Source organism: Wyeomyia smithii, chromosome 3 (genome assembly GCF_029784165.1).
Source record: "Wyeomyia smithii strain HCP4-BCI-WySm-NY-G18 chromosome 3, ASM2978416v1, whole genome shotgun sequence".
NCBI classification, from domain to species: domain Eukaryota; kingdom Metazoa; phylum Arthropoda; class Insecta; order Diptera; family Culicidae; genus Wyeomyia; species Wyeomyia smithii.
Genome location: NC_073696.1, coordinates 233,396,227 through 233,413,958, shown reverse-complemented (window position 1 = coordinate 233,413,958; position 17,732 = coordinate 233,396,227). Strand labels below are relative to the sequence as shown.

Genomic DNA, 17,732 nt, shown 5'->3' with positions numbered 1-17,732 from the left:
AAACAAACGCCATCGACTCGACTGACATCTGTGCAACCAAGTTGCGGTACGGGAGATTTTTTTTTTTCAACCTGCTTTACGGTGAGAGAGGATAAAGTGTTGAAAGTTGCTGCTAGAAAGACCGGTGGTGTCGTGTGGTGATAAATACAGAAGAAACCGAAAATGGCCTGCAGAATATTCCACTTGAGCCGATCCATGCTACGGGGACAGCAGCAGCTGCAGTTGTTCGCAGCCGCCCAGATTCGGGCTTTGTCGACCACTGCCAAGGTAATTTAAGGTCTTTTCTTCCGCCAATTTAAACGATAAGCAGGCAATAATTACATAATCCGATACCGATAAAAAAGCGAAGTTAAATGTCATGCATGAGCGCTTATCGCTTGAAACAAACAACGTTAATTTTGAGGCTGTTTACCAAACAACTGCGTTCGAAAATAACATTGTTCTGGAATAAATAAATTTATATTGTTTATTGCACCCTTTGCCATTCATTGCCCAGCGCGAGAAGTGACAGTATAGAGATTGTTTTGTTTGGGTTTTTCTTTGCTCGAAGTGTTTAATAGTTGTGCATTTTTTATTAATTTATACATTTTGTTAGAAATTAAGAATGTTGAAAGACGAAGACAATAATAGTATTTTCTTGGAGAATCAAGTAGCGAATGAATTCTGTTTAGATCAGAAGCCGGTTAGTACAGATTTTTTTTTTAATAATAAGTGTTGTTCTCTGGATGGCTGACACCTGAGAGCATAGTTGCTTTTGTATTTTACTATTTACAACTAATCTACTTTTATTCTCGCCTTTGAACCTAGGACCAGCTGTGTGCTTGCAATGTTTTGCTATTGCTTGCTGCTTGCATTTTTGTTTTATAACTGAAAGCCTTTTTGCAAAAAAAAATTTCCTGATACACAACAGTGTTTACCGTCGTACTAGAGCGATGGTGGCTTCCACCTTGAAGGAATGTGAAGTACTAGAACTTACCATGGAATGAATGGGTCCTAAAGCTATACCAGTTTTTATATATCATTTGAAAAAGCCGCGTTTTCTGAGCAAAACGTGATTTTTAAAAACTGTTTATCGTTTTCCCTCGATTTTTAAATGAAGAACAAAAAAACTGCTCGAAAGGTCTTAGATGACGTTTCGCCCATGTACGGTATATGAGAGAACAGTTCTCGCCAAACATGTGAAAAGGGCCCATGTGCCATTTGTAAACAAGCCGAATTTTCTCATTTTGTGATTAATACAAGCGTAATCTATCCCTACAAATGAGATTTGTTGATAAAAGAAGTTTTTTTTAATCAACAAATCTTATTTGTATGGGCAGATTAAGCTTGTATTCGTCAAAAAACGTGAAATTGTGGCTTGTTTACATATGGCACATGGGCCCTTTTCACATGTTTGGCGAGACAGTTCTCTCATATACCGTACATGGGCGAAACGTCATCTAAGACCTTTCGAGCAGTTTTTTTATTCTTCATTTAAAAATCGAGGGAAAACGATAAACAGTTTTTAAAAATCACGTTTTGCTCAGAAAATTGCGCTCTTCCAGCTGATATATAAAAATCAGAAAACCGTTTAAAACTTTAGGACCCCATTGAAATAAATGAATTTAAAAATCGGATTTTTATTTACTGAGAACGACCGGTTTGACACGACTGTTTCTATTTCGAATTAAATTTAAAATTCAAAACAACAATGAATAATGATTATAAGAAAACCAATATGATTTTTAGAATAAATCCTACCATCTTGATTCAACGGTGTGCGATTTTAGACTTATGAATTTTAGAAATAAGTGATATCCGAATAAAAAGAAAGTATTTCAGTTCTCTAAGATATCTGACGATTCAGATATATTTATCTTCGTACTGATGGACAAAAATTCTAACCATGCGAAAAAATGCCTAGAGACATTGGGTGACCAAGCGTTCCTTACTAACACGCAGAGAATCCATCCCCACGATACCTATAACTCGGTACGGAGTCGTGAAAGGAATCGCAAACACGATCCGGAGGCTTCACACTCACGATTCTTATTTCAAGAATCCTAACGCCATATACAAGGCATTCCTGAGGATTCTTTTTCAGGAATCCTTTTCAAGGACGCTCAGGAATCCAATGTGAGCGATTCCTAGAGAATCTATGCGAATCGTATGTGTTCGTCCGGGGTATCACAAATTTACCTTCATAAGAATTACAGCATGTATAAGTTGTATAAGTTTGTTTAACTTTTTGAAAAAAATAGCTTTAAAATATTTCTGAGTTTTGTGGTTCATTGTATTATGGTTTAATAATGCAGTCCCTGATATCAAATTATCACATGCACAATTGTTACAAATTCAAAATTCCATAATCATGAATATCACACATTCAATTTGTGAGTATTTTTTTTTATCGAGAGTGCTTTTTCACAGCCGATTTTTTAAAATAGCTATTCCCTTCGGAACAATATTGACAAATTTCCATTTTTTTTCTCCTAGTTCAGTTAACTATTATTGGCTAGTTTACAGTGTGTATTTCACGTAGAAAAAAATCAGATTCATAAAAAGTGAGTTTCTTGAGATGTTAATTTATAATTATATTTTAGTGTTTTTTTTTTTTTTCAAAATAAGTGTATATAGACCGTCCCAGAAAGAAAGGGCACACCATCAGTTCGTTTAATAATCAGTATTTTTTATTTATATCAGATTTTGCTCTTAAATATAGTTTCTGAACTTTGGTCATCAGCAGTTCATGAAAGATTTTTGATGACTTTTTCATTTATATACTAGTTCTAGAACTTCTCTTTTTACATTTTTCATATGGTTCTGCACTACTGGTGAGCAACGATTTTTGACGCTCTTGTCCAATCTCGTTTGAACTATTCCACGATATCCGCTGGCTGAACAGGTTGGCGAAAATACCTCCTGACCAGAGTCCAAAATCGTTCAATGAGACGAATTTCAAGACAATTTGGGAGATTCGTGTTCTTGGGAACAGTTAGTTATCACTTTTGCAAATTGACCAGTCCATGGCCAACTCAGCGCAATGACACGAAGCCAAGTCGAGCCAGAATCTTATAGGGATGTCATGTTGATGAATCAGTGAAAACAAATATTTTTTGAAGCATTGAAGCATAAATATCTGCATTCATTGATCCATTTACAGGGTGCAGCGAGAAAAAATGCGATAATTTATGGTGTTTCTTTCGAATATTATCAACATTTTCGAATTTAGTTATCTGTATAAGATCTTATCCAACAAATTTACTCGATGTGTCCTCCATTTTTAGTAATGACATCCTCGATACTACGCCGGAAACTAGAACACACCTTTCGGAATCAGTCCTCCGGCATCATAGCGCGCTATGTTAGACTTAAGGGTATTTCCTCTCTCTCTCTCTCTCTCTCTCTCTCTCTCTCTCTCTCTCTCTCTCTCTCTCTCTTTCCTTTATATGCGTAATGTACTGTATTTCAATTGAGAATCGTCATGTGAGATTGATGGTGATAATCACCGCTTTCATTTGAAAAGTATTTGTATCAATTTCAAGCCCTTCAGTTGTCAAAATCAAAGCAAGAGCTTTCGACTGGGTTTCATGTGACGCACGAAGTGCTCGAAAATGATACGCAAGCTTTTCAATTAAAAGCGACGGATCAAAACGTCACTATAACCTTATAATTGTCAATTGAAAATGACTGTCAGGCTCTGCCTCGAACTTCCGGATCATAATACGCACCGCTCTCACACCAGTGTTCTTTGGTTTCGCCAACTTGCTGAGTGATAATCCTGGAACAGTGCACATGTGCACAATGGCCCGTCATTTTTAAACGGAAATCTTTCCCATCTTTCGATATAGGGTAATTGCTCCATTATTCATCTCAACAGCTAGGTGCACCTATATTCATCTTATTTCTCTCATTTGTCCAATTTACCGTCAAATTTCTACAAATTTGAAAGTAAATCTATTTGCTTCTCGATTTTGTAGTTGAAAGTCTTACGTTGAAAATATGGTAAAATTTGATGATAAATCGATCAAAAAGGCGTGATGAGATGAATTTAGGTACTGAGATCAATATAGGAGCGATTACCCTACGTATAAAACTTTAATGTGAGTTGTGTTCGGTTAGACGTGTAAACAGCAGTGGTGGGTACCATTCCGCTAATTCGCTTATTAGCGACGCTAAAATTCAGTTAGCGATTTAGCGATTTCGCTAATTTTTGAGCTGGTTAGCGAAACTGTTAGCGTCGCTAAAATTTTGGCCTTCGAAACGCTAATCGCTAATTCGTTAAATTTTGTAGAGAAGCGACAATAGAAATATTAAGAAAAACTGTGAATTGCTGATGGCGTACGTAAATTGATTCGAAAGATGAACATACTTTACTGCGAAAGTTACTTTTGTCAGTTTTTCACCCTAGAATGGAGTTCCCGTTATCGTACAAGCCACAGGAGCATTTTTAAGAACAAGCACAAGGTCTAGATTAAATTTCGGCACACCAAGAACTTTGGTAATTTGCAATGCGCTTGAAATTATGGCAACTTTGGTTCTACTTTTTCGAATCAGATAATAATTGAATTTTTATGAAAACATTCCTAAGAGTATCTATTTTCAATGCAAGCTAAATAACTTTTGTTATTCTTGTTTTTACAAAATCAAATATGTGTACCGTTTCGTGAACCTCTTATTGTAAATACTTAGCTTTAAAAAGTAATTGTTTTCGTTTGTTTAACCAAAAAAGATCAGAGTGGTCCAAATCTTACAAAACACGATCAATAAATATAGCGATATGACTATTTACATATTAAAAAGTTAGCGATTAGCGAAAGTTCCGCTAATGTAGGTTTAGCGTTTAGCGATTATCGAGCTAAATTTTCCGGTTAGCGGCTTAGCGATTAGCGTCGCTAAATTTTCGATTAGCGGTGCCCACCACTGGTAAACAGTGAGCTGAAGCAGACAGACTACCGCAATAAAAATGTATGTTCGAATGACAGCGCTGAAAAAGTGTGCCCTTTTTTTCTGGAACAGTCTATATGTTTCTAAAAGGACGAAACTACTGTCTACAACTCTGCTGAAGACATACGAATAAAACCTTTTTATGGAAAATTTTAACTTTTAACGTAAGACTACATCTCACCGCACTATATCGAGATACATTCTGAGGAAACTAAAAACAAAGATGTAACGTCGGAATGAAAGATTTCAAACGGTAATACTGATGTAACCACATGATGGATCACAATAATCAATATGTCGTTGGATTGATAAAATGATGGACAATTTTGCGATTCTACATATATCATTGTTACTTAATTGTTAAACAGTAAAAATTGATAAAAAATTTCAAGGTCGTATTTTCACGAACAATGTACCAATCACATGCGAGCACGCCTGGCACAGACTTCATGAGCGGACACCAACTGCCTGCTATGACAACCTCTATATCAGTGGCAAAAAAAAATAACAGAATCTCCTCGTCCCAACAGGTCAACTAATATTTGCTTCTATGAACCTAGACTATTTTGATGTCTTGAAAGTGAAGCTTTTTCAGAAAGTTCGTAACAACCTTCTTTATCAGACAACTAAACGATCTGCTGGGAGAATGTTATTAAACCGATGTCTTGAAGGAAAATATGTACTGCACCGAGCCAAGTATGAGAAGAAGGTCGCTCGTCGTCAGTGCAGTAGCACTCGATTACCATTTGTGTGCAGTCAAGCCAAGTGGAAACAATGTAGCTGCTGTCGACGTACAGTGGTGCGTGTTCGCACACTACGCTGTGCGGCCGGAGATAAAATAACCCTGTACGCAACAGTATATCACGATGTTGCATGTATATGTGATTACAACTGAAAGGATTTTGACCACCAATGCTTTGATCGAACGACGACGGTTGCCAAAGCATGTGATACAATAATTGGCATACCATTGTATATTGTACATTGAACAATAAATTAGTGAAAAGTTCAGTTGAAATCTACTTTTTCTAATTCAGTTTCGCAGCTTTCAACCAATCACGAGCTCGCTTTATATAGCTGAAACAGATGTTTTCTCATCGTTTTAAAGTGCTTATTGTATTACTACCCCTGAACAGATTTTAAGCACCGATGTCTTAATCGACAGGTAGAATATTGCGACAGATTGTAGTATAATAATTGAAATATCTTTTCAACAAAAGTTGTGTTAAAAATCGTTGACATTCTACTAATCAGAAGCTTGCTTCCCCGTTGCTCATTTCGTTTTGGTTGTCGTGACGAGTAGATGGCATTTGAACTGCAACCGTAGTGATTTTCATATCCATGTTTAATGATACAAACTTCTTTCAAATTCCTAAAATTTGAAGTTGCATTGGGTTGCTGTCTTTTCGAATTCTACACCCTGTTTTTCTCAGATTTATTTAAATAATCAACTATAGGCTATTTAAAAGACAATAGAAAATCAATGTGCTTCGCAAAGATTTATAAACAGATAGTTCAGATAGCTCGTTTAAGCTGTACTGATGGTTATATTTTCCAGTTAAATAAATTTAATTCAATATGACATTCTTAGTTGCATTACGCGGTTGTGGTATAGAGAAAAACCAAATTATATGCATCTTGACGTTAGGTTTTAAACATTCATATTCGTATTTTTCAATTACAAAAATATTACATCAGCATCTGCAAGAAACTATTTAGATACTAAACATATAAACTCAACCTGTCATTGCCGGACTTGTAATTGAACAACATTATGCAAACATCAATTGAAGAGGTTAATGTTGTTCATCAAACCGAGCTAGGTTTATTTTTGGAGGAAACAGACTTGTTTGCTTGTTTTTTTATTGGTATCTTAAACTGATTAATTTTTTTCTGGTTCTGCTCAATGAATAAATGTTTTAATTTGCCTAAAATAAAAAAAAATGAATGTTAACATGTTCATAAATTTCAATGTCTATTTCAAAATTTTTGGAAATCTAGATTTTCCGCTAAAAACTGCAACTCTTTATCGTTATTTTTCAAACGAACTTGTAAATACAGGATTTTTTTTATGTGACATATTTGCTAAGCAGTTGTAAGAAACTGATAATGATGCTGCTTTGGAATCGGTGAGTGAGCTATCTTTCACAAGCGCAATTAAGGATGAAAGGAAGTTTACTTTCTACTAAATCGTTCTTAATTAAGACCTATTTAAAAAATTGCCTTTTCGCATGTTGAAGAAAATTGACTGCATTAAGCCCGTAGTACACTCTTTGTCTAATGGTCAAATATTTGACCTTCTGACATAATGGTCAAATTTATTTGACATCATGGTTGTTTTTTGCCCGTGTTTGACCCATGTTAAAATTGGAGAGTGACAAATAATTATCTTTGACCAAATTTTTATCTGTCAAAAAGTGACAAATATTTGACGCTCGGTCAAAGAGTGTACTACAGGCTTTAGGATGAAAGGTATTCATCAATGTTAAAAACAGTATTTTTTTCTTCTTAAACAGATGTCTGCAAATAACAATCAGATTTTTTTCAGTTGTCAAAAACGGACCATGTTAAAAATAAACGCTTTTCTTTTTATAACTTTCTGGTGGCATATGACCTTGAGAGTATATGGCCACCAATGAACTAGTTTTAGGACTGTTTTTTTTTCTTCTCTGTATGCCTGAAGGGCACTGGGTACTGAAATGCCACTGCGACATTCTTGCTGATTGTCTTTTGTGGCGGGCCCCGATTGCTGTGCACAGGTTACGGATTGCTCGTACTCATTGAGGAGTAGAACTGTTTTGTTGTAAACCTGTACCCCAATTAGGTACAACATAGTTGATGAAACTAATGACCTGCTTGGGATTGGAGCTCCATACTTGGTATGGAGTTAAAAGGTAACTTCCTAAGAAGTTGTACCTAGAGGAAGCAAGAGCTTCGCAAGAGCAAAGCAAATGCTCTGAACTCTCTGGTTCAGATTTGCAGAATCGGCAGGTGTCGTTCAACACTACGCCGATTTTCTTTAAATGATAAAAGCGGGACAGTGTCCGGTGAGGAGTCCCGTGATTATCCGTAGGTCACTACGATTTAGACTAAGTAGCTTTCTGGCGGTTCCAGGGTTCGGATAGATAAACTGTTTAGCTTGTCTACAGCCCTGTGCCTGTTGCTATTGGGATACTATTTCTAGCCCTTCCCAAGTTAGTAGTTCGCTTTTGATAGCGGAAATTGACGTACCCAGAAACGGCTCGGGGCCAATAAACCGCTGAGCTGATCACTGTCTTGCTAGGTAGTCAGCGTGTTCATTACCCTCGACTCCGCAGTGTCCGGGCACCCGAAACAGAAAAACTGAATTCTGTCGGGAAAGTTCCCGTAGAGTTTCAATGCATTCCCAAACAAGTTTGGAAGCGCATTTGACGGACTTAAGTGCTAGTAGTGCTGCTTGACTGTCCGAGAATATACCGATTTTCGCCTGTCTGTAGTTGCGTTGCAGACATATTTTTGCGCAGATATATATGGCATATACCTCTGCTTGAAAAACGGTGGGCCATTTTCCCAGGGAAAACGTTTCCCTGATACCGGGTCCGTATATACCAGATCCCGTTAGGGATCCCATTTTCGAGCCGTCCGTATAAAAACTGACGATGCCAGGTGGAAGATTAGGCCCTCCATTGTTCCACATAGAGCGGTTTGTTTCAATCACTCTATATGAAATATCCATGTTGGTCCTAACGTCCATCCAGTCGGAGACTGTGGTTAATAGCGGAGTTAGTTTGAACTCCCTAAGTATGCGAAGGTGGCCGATTTGGTCCCCTTCAAGTATAGTTTTCCTCCTTTGCAACCTTAGAGCGCCAAGCTCTGCTTCCTTTTTCACATGAAGATGTAGAGGTAGTAGGCAAAGCATAGCTTCCATGGCTGCAGGTGGAGTTGTTCGCATAGCGCTGGTAACCGAAGACATGCAAGTCTTTGAACTTTTTTGAGTTTGGCTTGCGCAGTCACTTCGTTCACCTTAGGCCACCACACTAGGGCAGCATAGGTGATTCTTGGTCGGGCAATGGTCTTGTAAGACCAGATTGCCAAGTCTGGTTTCAGTCCCCAGGTCTTACCGAACAGAGTTCTGCAGGCCCAGATCGCTGAGATCGCTTTCTTAGCGGCATGATCCAGTTGTGCAGATCAGTTCAGTTTCTTGTCCAGAATAATTCCGAGATATTTGACTCTGACGATGAGGACGATGTCATCGGCGTATCCAATGACCTCGTAACCAAGTTGTGAAAGCTTGTTGAGAAGTGCGTCGACAACTAGTGACCATAACAAGGGCGAGAGAACTCCTCCTTGCGGGCATCCCTTGATCACTGACATTGTTACAGACGAATCTCCCAAGGTTGCTGTGATCACTCTGCTAGAGAGCATTGCGTGTATCCAGCTCCTTGAAGTGTGGTCGATTCCCTTATGAGAAAGAGCTCTATCAATTGATGCAAAGCGCGTGTTATCGAAGGCCCCTTCAATATCAAGAAAGGCACATAGCGCCGTCTCCTGATAACTCAGGGACTTTTCAATCAACGTCACTAAGCTGTGAAGAGCAGTTTCTGTTGACTTGCCGCATTGATAGGCATGTTGGTTCCTGTTCAGCGGGGAGTCTTTAAGAAACTCATCACGGATATATCTATCCCTTATTTTCTCCATCAACTTGAGAAGTGATGAAGTCAGACTTATGGGCCTGAAAGTTTTAGGTAGGGTTTTGTCCTTTCTTCCAACTTTGGGGATAAACACTACCTTCACCTTCAGCCAGTTATCCGGAATATGGCCCAGGATAAAGCTGGCTCTGAAGAGGTTGATAAGTTCGGACATGATAACTGCGGCCGATTTTTGTAGAAAGATGGGTAGTATGCCGTCTGGACCTGGAGACTTCATAGGGTCGAATGAGCTTAGAGCCCAGCCTATTGAAGCTTTCGTGAACAGTCGACGGGCCAGCAGGATGGATTCCCGACACGCCATATGTCTCGAATTGTCCTGTCGCGACCCATCACTATTCAGTTCTTCGGTCTCTGTCGATCCAGGAAAGTGGGTGTTCATAAGAACCTCCAGCGTTTCCTTGGTAGTGACAGTGAGGCATCCATCCTCTTTCCTCACTTGTCCTAAACCGTTAGTATGGTCTTTGGACATCGCCTTTTGGAGCCGCGTAGCTTCCGGCAGAGTTTGGATTCTTTCACAGAAACTAACTCTGGATTTCCGTTTAGCCTTGCGTAGCTCGGCGTTGTACTTAGTGAGGGACGCCCTGTAGTCGTCCCAGTTAGACGTGACTTTTGCCCTGTTGAACAACCGCCTAGTTTCCCGATGAAGGTCACTAAGTTGATCATTCCACCAGGGTACGTCACGGCAGTTAGCGGACAGTTAGCGTCGAAAGCATCCATGATTCTGTTTTGTAGATCATTTGCTGCCGAATTCAGGCCAACTGAATTTCGAATGTTGCTGTAACTGATAGTTTGTGAATCGATCAGGTGTTCCTTAAAGGATTCCCAATCTGTATTCTTAGGATTTCTGAACAGCTCTCTTTTCAGAGGGATAGCCTCTATATTAAAAACGATGTGTCTGTGGTCCGACAAACTAGTTTCATCGGAGACATGCCAATTTTTAATCCTTTCAGAAATAGAGGCGCTACACAGAGTGAGATTAAGGAACTCCTGTCTGATAGCGTTGATAAAAGTGGGATTATTCCCTACATTACATACATTGACATCGTTAGAAGTAAGGTATTCAAGTAGGTACTCACCCCTGGTGTTGGTGTCCGAGCTGCCCCAGATCGTGTGGTGAGCGTTGGCATCGCAGCCGATCAGAAACGGCTTGTTGATGGCCTTGCAGTACCGCACGGGCGCAGCAACTTCGGGTGGCGGTATATCACCTTGGTCGCCCGGAAAGTAGGCCGTCGCGACAACCATTTCCTGCTTTCCTCTGGTTGTCGGTACTTCAACCGTGACGGCAACGACGTCGCGTTGGATAAATTCTGTAATAGGTAAAAATTTTAGTTCTCTATTCAGCAGAACTGCAGTCCTTGGTTTGGACTGCGTGTCACAGTAGATTAACCTACCGTTAGGAGCGTTAAGTCCGAGAACTTTGGATTCGTTGATCCACGGCTCCTGGATGAATGCAGCCGCTAGCTGCTCTTTGGCGAATCTCCTGCAAAGAACACCCGAGGCGCCTTTTGCCGTGATGGAGATTCGCTTGCACGCAGCGAAGGCTGCTCACTTTGCAGTGAAGTTGCCGTCTTTGTCCGGATCGGAAGATGATCCTGGTATTGGCTGACGGCTGCCAACAGCGGTTTGGCTGGTTGATGGAAGTTGCTCTTCCTCACTGTTCGGCTTCGGTTGCAGCAGTCGATTGGCAACAGAAGGTCGTCGCGCACACTGTGGCGGTTTTTGACTCCGGGGGGTGCGACTGTTCGGTGGTTGATGCTTCACACTCTTGCGAGTCTTCGACGGAACCGTCCGAGCAGCCGCGGGGTTGCGTTGTTTGGGTGGTGACAGGGAACTCACGGGGGAGCATCCTGCGCGTACCTTCCCAACCGCAGGGTTGCGTTTGGGTGGTTGTGGGGCACTTCCGGAGGAGTTTACCACGCGAACCTTTAGCCCATTCGCAGGATCGCTTTGCCTGGGTGGTGGCAGAGTACTCCCGGAGGAGTTACCCGCACGTACCTTCCCTGACGTTGCGACGGAGTCTTTCCTGCCTGTGACGTTCGGCCTTCCGCTTACCTTTCGGATGCGTGCTTTGCCGAAACCGTAGTGCAGTTCATTATTTCTACTCTCAACGAGTTTGGCCGATTCTTCGTCAATATCCAGAACTAGTTCGACCAAGGTCTTTACCAATTTGCGGTTACAGACTCGCCACATTTTGGTAGAGAGATGGTCGTTCTGATTCTGGAGTGAACGAAGAATCTTCTCGTCCGGAGAGTTCGCACTGTCCGCGAAGTAACCGACATACCGTCTGGCCTTCGGCAGATCCTTCATGTGGTGGTTACCCGCACGTACCTTCCCTGACGTTGCGACGGAGTCTTTCCTGCCTGTGACGTTCGGCCTTCCGCTTACCTTTCGGATGCGTGCTTTGCCGAAACCGTAGTGCAGTTCATTATTTCTACTCTCAACGAGTTTGGCCGATTCTTCGTCAATATCCAGAACTGGTTCGACCAAGGTCTTTACCAATTTGCGGTTACAGACTCGCCACATTTTGGTAGAGAGATGGTCGTTCTGATTCTGGTGTGAACGAAGAATCTTCTCGTCGGAGAGTTCGCACTGTCCGCGAAGTAACCGACATACCGTCTGGCCTTCGGCAGATCCTTCATGTGGTAGTTACCCGCACGTACCTTCCCTGACGTTGCGACGGAGTTTTTCCTGCCTGTGACGTCCGGCCTTCCGCTTACCTTTCGGATGCGTGCTTTGCCGAAACCGTAGTGCAGTTCATTATTTCTACTCTCAACGAGTTTGGCCGATTCTTCGTCAATATCCAGAACTAGTTCGGCAAGGTCTTTACCAATTTGCGGTTACAGACTCGCCACATTTTGGTAGAGAGATGATCGTTCTGATTCTGGAGTGAACGAAGAATCTTCTCGTCCGGAAAGTTCGCACTGTCCGCGGAGTAACCGACATACCGTCTGGCCTTCGGCAGATCCTTCATGTGGTATACACGAAGTTGTGCTCCCTCCCATGGTACGAGAGAAGGTACCTCCCTTTCCAACCACTGCACTGTGTCGTTGTCGGCACAGGCAAGTTGCAGGAAGCCATTTTTTAGATGGTAACCGTTAAACTTGGGCTTGGTGGTTGGATTTTCCTGGTCCGCAATGTGATCGAGGATGGAGGTCCGGACAGCCTGAAGCTGGTCCGTTGTGAGTAGGGAGCTGGGGTGGGTAGCAGAAGTAACCGCAAGGCTTATAGCTCCCACCATGTCCCTATATGTGGCCTTCGAGAGCGGCTTCGAACCCGATGACCCCAAACCAGTGCCGTTCCGCAGTTTTTTAGGCTGTGGACACTTAGTACTGGTATTTGGGGACACCAAGTCGTCCGACCGCTGTCGCTTGACGGCGACTTGGTTCGATTGAGCAGGCTGCTCTGTTGGAAGGAGGGCCAGCTTCCTGGCTTCTTCGTACGAGAGACCGGAGCGAAGATTTTTGCTCAGTCGCCGCCTTTGCGCATTTGAAAGTCGCTTCACAAGGGGTGCCGATGATTCGGGTTTCCCTTCGTCATCGGGCCTTGTCTGTGGACCGGGAACTAAGTCCATTTGACTTTCGTCATTCCCTTGTGGAGAAAGTAGGATTAAGGATGAAGCAGAGGGTCCTCCGTCCAGCGATTCGCTGTCGAGGTTGAAATCATCCTCATGCTCCATCTCCTCCGTTCTGCCCGGTGCGTTTGTTTTTATTGGACTACGCTCCAATAAGTCCATGGGTTCCGGCAAAGAAAGGCTGCCGGTGGCCGAATTTTGTGAAGTTTTGTCGTTCATAAAATTCCCACGAGTCGCTGGGTAAAGAAGAGTCCGCTGCATCAGTGACCCGCGTGATGCAGTAAGGGCTAATTACTGTGAAGGGTGCCCTGGTACTCCACAGGCTCCGTTAGAGGCTGGGTATTTCTTGAACCCTCCCCCCCCACCACGTTATCCATCGGCACGAGTCGCATAACACCTTAGCTTAGGGGTTTCAACCATTGGATTTTACGCAACAGCCATGGTTAAGAGCTGTTGCAACCATCCTCCTTTACAGGGGCTTTGGACCCTCTGCTACAGTTCTTAATAATTCAAGTCTATTCGTAAAGGCTAAACTGAACCAAGAGAACCGTAGCAGGCGGAGTTAAAACTGCCCCGAACATTTAGGACTGTAAGTCGTTAGAGGTGTCGCTTGATGGATTTAGGCTCAATAATCTGGAAGTATCCGGAACGCAACGGGGACAGCGACCTACGACCTAGACACTTGATATGACCCTCCCGAGTAATTAAAGGTATAGCACGGTACTAAGTACTGCTTTGATCATGTCTATTATATTACTGGAACTTGTTCCGGTCATATCTGCAAAACCATCTTACTGGTTCCGGTATTCCATTTCGGCAACATAATGGACAAAATGCCTTTTTTTGTGGTTGTGGAGCTTGAATTGGTTAAAAGCAAATCAAGAAAACTATAAATTATGATTAAACATAACCGCTCGTTTTTGGCTTATGTGTGCCAAAGTCGAACCGTGCTAAAACTGAAACGTGGTCCAATCGAACAAAGTCTGAATTCTCTAAATGAAATATAAAACTATCGTAGTCCTACGTTAAACATGCGGTCGTGTCTTGGATACCACCCTCGTACTATTTTCGTTTTTTATTTCTCCATGATCTACATCCGTAAAAAAATACATTTTCAAAATAGGCTTTTCTAGATATTTTTTACTAGTTTTTTTTTTCTTGACGTAGAATTACGTCTTATGGCAACATATACAGAGGTCCAATTTCAATACAGAGATCCAATTACAAAAACCAAAAACATCGAAAGCGTCACGAAAATTGTTGACTTGCCAAAGGTTTAAACTCAGTCTGCAAAGACCATAACAAAACAGTTCAGTTCAGTAAAGGGCCTCCAAAGGATCAGTCAAAACAAACCTTGCACTATACCGAACCACTATTGTACGGACAAACTTATTCGGGTCTCTATCACACATCAGTGCGTCCCAATACTGCTTTACGATTCATATATTGAAGTTCTATTGGGCTGGGCTAAGTGTGGTTAACTTAATGCATGTACACAACAAACCGGTATTGATCAGTCACATCATTACATGCATTATATTTATTGATTTTTACTCTACATGAGTTATCAGGGTGTGTGCATGTGTTCATGAGCCCGTGTTTTTTGTTTTTCAATAGTGATGTGATAATATACTGACATCATTCACAACAATACTACACTAATGAATTCGTTCTTCGGTTACTTAGATTTGCGCTCTGTAGGGGACAGACAATATCAAACAACACAGCCATATGCAATTCATTTAATCTCGGAGTCTGGTTATTCTAGAGTTGCTGATCATATTCTAGATTAACGTTCTTTGATTTAAAAAAACGCTTATGTTACCAAAAAAATATATTAATACAAATCTCAAACAGTTTTTTTTCTCAATAACATACCTAACTAGGGTGCGGTATTTATTTTTATTGTCCGATGTATGTGCCTGGGACAGATCGAATGAGATTTAACTTGAATTCAGTCTGACCAGTTTTAGTCACCTGAGATTCGTTGCTGCATCTGGTAGTGGCTGTTCACAGCGAGATTTACTGCAATCGACTTAGTGGTTTTTTGTTTCCTCTTTTATTACCCATTTTGTTTCGTCAAGTCAGTTAGCTCCAGAGAGGTTGATTCTGTTATCGCTCGTAGCAAATATGGTAATGTTTTAATCTAAAAAAAAATATTTCCGTTTTTGCGGTAAAAACTTGGTTTTGATGTTCTCTTATATATAAACCTTGCTGTTGAGCCTTCCTTCACTCAATTGCATAACGCGTGACGTGTCCCACTGTCGGTCTTCTCAAGCACGGCAAGCAATTAATTGGTTTTCTTTTATTTCTGTTTCTTCCACACTGATGAAGGCAAGTAAAGACGTTGGATTCCGAACCGAATCGGATACGTTCGGTGAGCTGAAGGTTCCGAACGATAAGTACTATGGTGCCCAGACCGTGCGTTCAACGATGAACTTTCCCATCGGTGGACCTACCGAGAGAATGCCGGTATGTATCTTACTTTTGTAAAAAAAAATAAAGTAAAACTTAATCCTTCATCTTTCCCCCTAGCAACCAGTTATCACTGCGATGGGTATTCTAAAGAAGGCCGCCGCACTCGTCAACAAAGAGTACGGCCTTGATCCAAAAGTGGCCGATGCCATCTCGCAGGCGGCGGATGACGTTATTTCCGGAAAATTGTACGACGATCACTTCCCGCTGGTCATTTGGCAAACAGGCTCCGGTACCCAAACGAACATGAACGTCAACGAGGTAATCAGCAATCGTGCTATCGAGCTGCTGGGAGGAACTTTGGGCTCAAAGACGCCCGTTCATCCGAACGATCATGTTAACAAATCGCAATCTTCGAACGACACCTTCCCAACGGCAATTCACATTTCGGTGGCCCGCGAGCTGACTGGCAATCTAAAGCCAGCCATTCAGATTTTGCATGATGCTCTTAAGGTCAAATCGGACGAATTTAAAGACATAATTAAAATTGGTCGTACCCACACGCAGGACGCAGTCCCGCTGACACTCGGCCAGGAATTCAGCGGCTATGTGCAGCAGACAGCATTTGCCTTGCAGCGTATCGAGGCATGTTTGCCTCGGGTTTACATGCTCGCTTTGGGTGGAACAGCCGTTGGAACTGGTTTGAACACCCGAATCGGATTTGCCGAAAAGTGTGCTGCCAAAATTTCCGAACTTACTGGACTGCCCTTCGTTACTGCCCCGAACAAGTTTGAAGCGTTGGCCGCTCGAGATGCGATGGTCGAAGTTTCCGGTTGTTTGAATACCATCGCTGTTAGTTGTATGAAGATCGCAAACGATATCCGTTTTCTGGGATCCGGCCCTCGGTGCGGTTTGGGTGAGCTGAGCCTCCCAGAAAACGAACCCGGCAGTTCGATCATGCCTGGCAAGGTGAACCCGACTCAGTGCGAAGCGATGACCATGGTATGCGCGCAGGTGATGGGAAACAATGTGGCCGTGACGGTTGGCGGATCAAACGGACACTTTGAGCTGAACGTGTTCAAACCATTGGTAGTGTCAAATGTGCTCCGTTCGATTCGTCTGTTGTGTGAGTAACTTTTATTATATGAATTAGAGTATGTTTATGATTATGTTATTTCTTCGCAGCGGACAGTGCCCGCACCTTCACGAAAAACTGCGTGGTTGGAATTCAGGCTAACCGAGCAAATATCGACAAGATTATGAACGAATCGCTGATGCTGGTGACCGCACTGAATCCGCACATCGGCTACGATAAGGCAGCCAAGATTGCCAAAACAGCACACAAGGAGGGAACCACGCTAAAGCAGGCGGCCCTTAAGTTGGGCTATCTGAACGAGCAACAGTTCAATGAATGGGTCCGTCCGGAGAACATGCTTGGACCGAAGTAAAGGTACTTGTTGAATTTTTTATTTTTTTTATTTTTTGTGTATTCTGAAAAGAATTTGCTACTAAAGTATTGATGGAACTCAATTATACGGAAACTGCAAGATGATAAAACCTAATGGCATCCCGAACCCTTTTTGAACGTCTTTATTGTTTGTGTAATTTAATTTGTGGTATGGCGAGTTTTAAGTCTGCAACAAATGCAAAATCAGCGGCGGTATTTTTCCCTTGTTATGTCGCGAATTACATTTTTAATGTTCAAGTGCTATGTCTTAGCCAAAAATTAATCCGAAATCCTCGGCCTGATCGCTCCATATTGTGTCAGTGAAAGCGTTAGTAAAGTAGAAAATATCCGACCATCTGTTGGTCATTTTGGCGCTGGTTCGAATCAAATTGCAAACAATTTTCTCATGAGTAAGGGTATTACTAAGCCAAACACTAGCAAAGCAGAAATCTTAATCTAGAAAAAATGGATAAAGAATATCCATATTCCTAGTTCTCATTTTTCAGCTCATGCTTCAGTTTACTGTACATTTGCTGCTATTTGTAATTTGGCAGATGGATTATTCGTACTAGTACGTGTGATCATTTAATTTTGGGTAATTTTAGTGACAAATTTTGAATGAAGATAGCCTCAATAAACTCAGAAAAAAATACAGAAAAAATACCACTCTTGGCACAGGGCAGCT

General features: G+C 41.7%; 1 protein-coding gene across 3 annotated transcripts; it reads left to right on the top strand.

The window, feature by feature from the left end:
* Positions 1-12: 12 nt before the first annotated feature.
* LOC129733153 (fumarate hydratase, mitochondrial-like) lies at positions 13-17,130 on the top strand. 3 transcript variants are annotated; one of them, XM_055694768.1, is made up of 4 exons: positions 13-267; positions 15,520-15,657; positions 15,721-16,726; positions 16,786-17,130. In XM_055694768.1, the coding sequence occupies exons 1-4, from the start codon at positions 163-165 to the stop codon at positions 17,046-17,048; spliced, it is 1,512 nt and encodes a 503-aa protein (XP_055550743.1). In that variant the 5' UTR covers positions 13-162; the 3' UTR covers positions 17,049-17,130. The 3 variants fall into 3 exon arrangements, with proteins under 3 accessions (XP_055550743.1, XP_055550744.1, XP_055550745.1); XM_055694769.1 differs by lacking the exon at positions 13-267 and adding an exon at positions 539-682; XM_055694770.1 differs by lacking the exon at positions 13-267 and adding an exon at positions 15,159-15,318.
* The last annotated feature ends 602 nt before the right edge of the window (positions 17,131-17,732 follow it).

Coding starts and splice junctions, on each gene's coding strand:
- LOC129733153 (XM_055694768.1), top strand. CDS start 163: ATGGCCTGCAGAATATTCCACTTGAGCCGATCCATGCTACGGGGACAG. Junction 268..15,519: donor CTTTGTCGACCACTGCCAAG/GTAATTTAAGGT, acceptor ACACTGATGAAG/GCAAGTAAAGACGTTGGATT. Junction 15,658..15,720: donor GACCTACCGAGAGAATGCCG/GTATGTATCTTA, acceptor CTTTCCCCCTAG/CAACCAGTTATCACTGCGAT.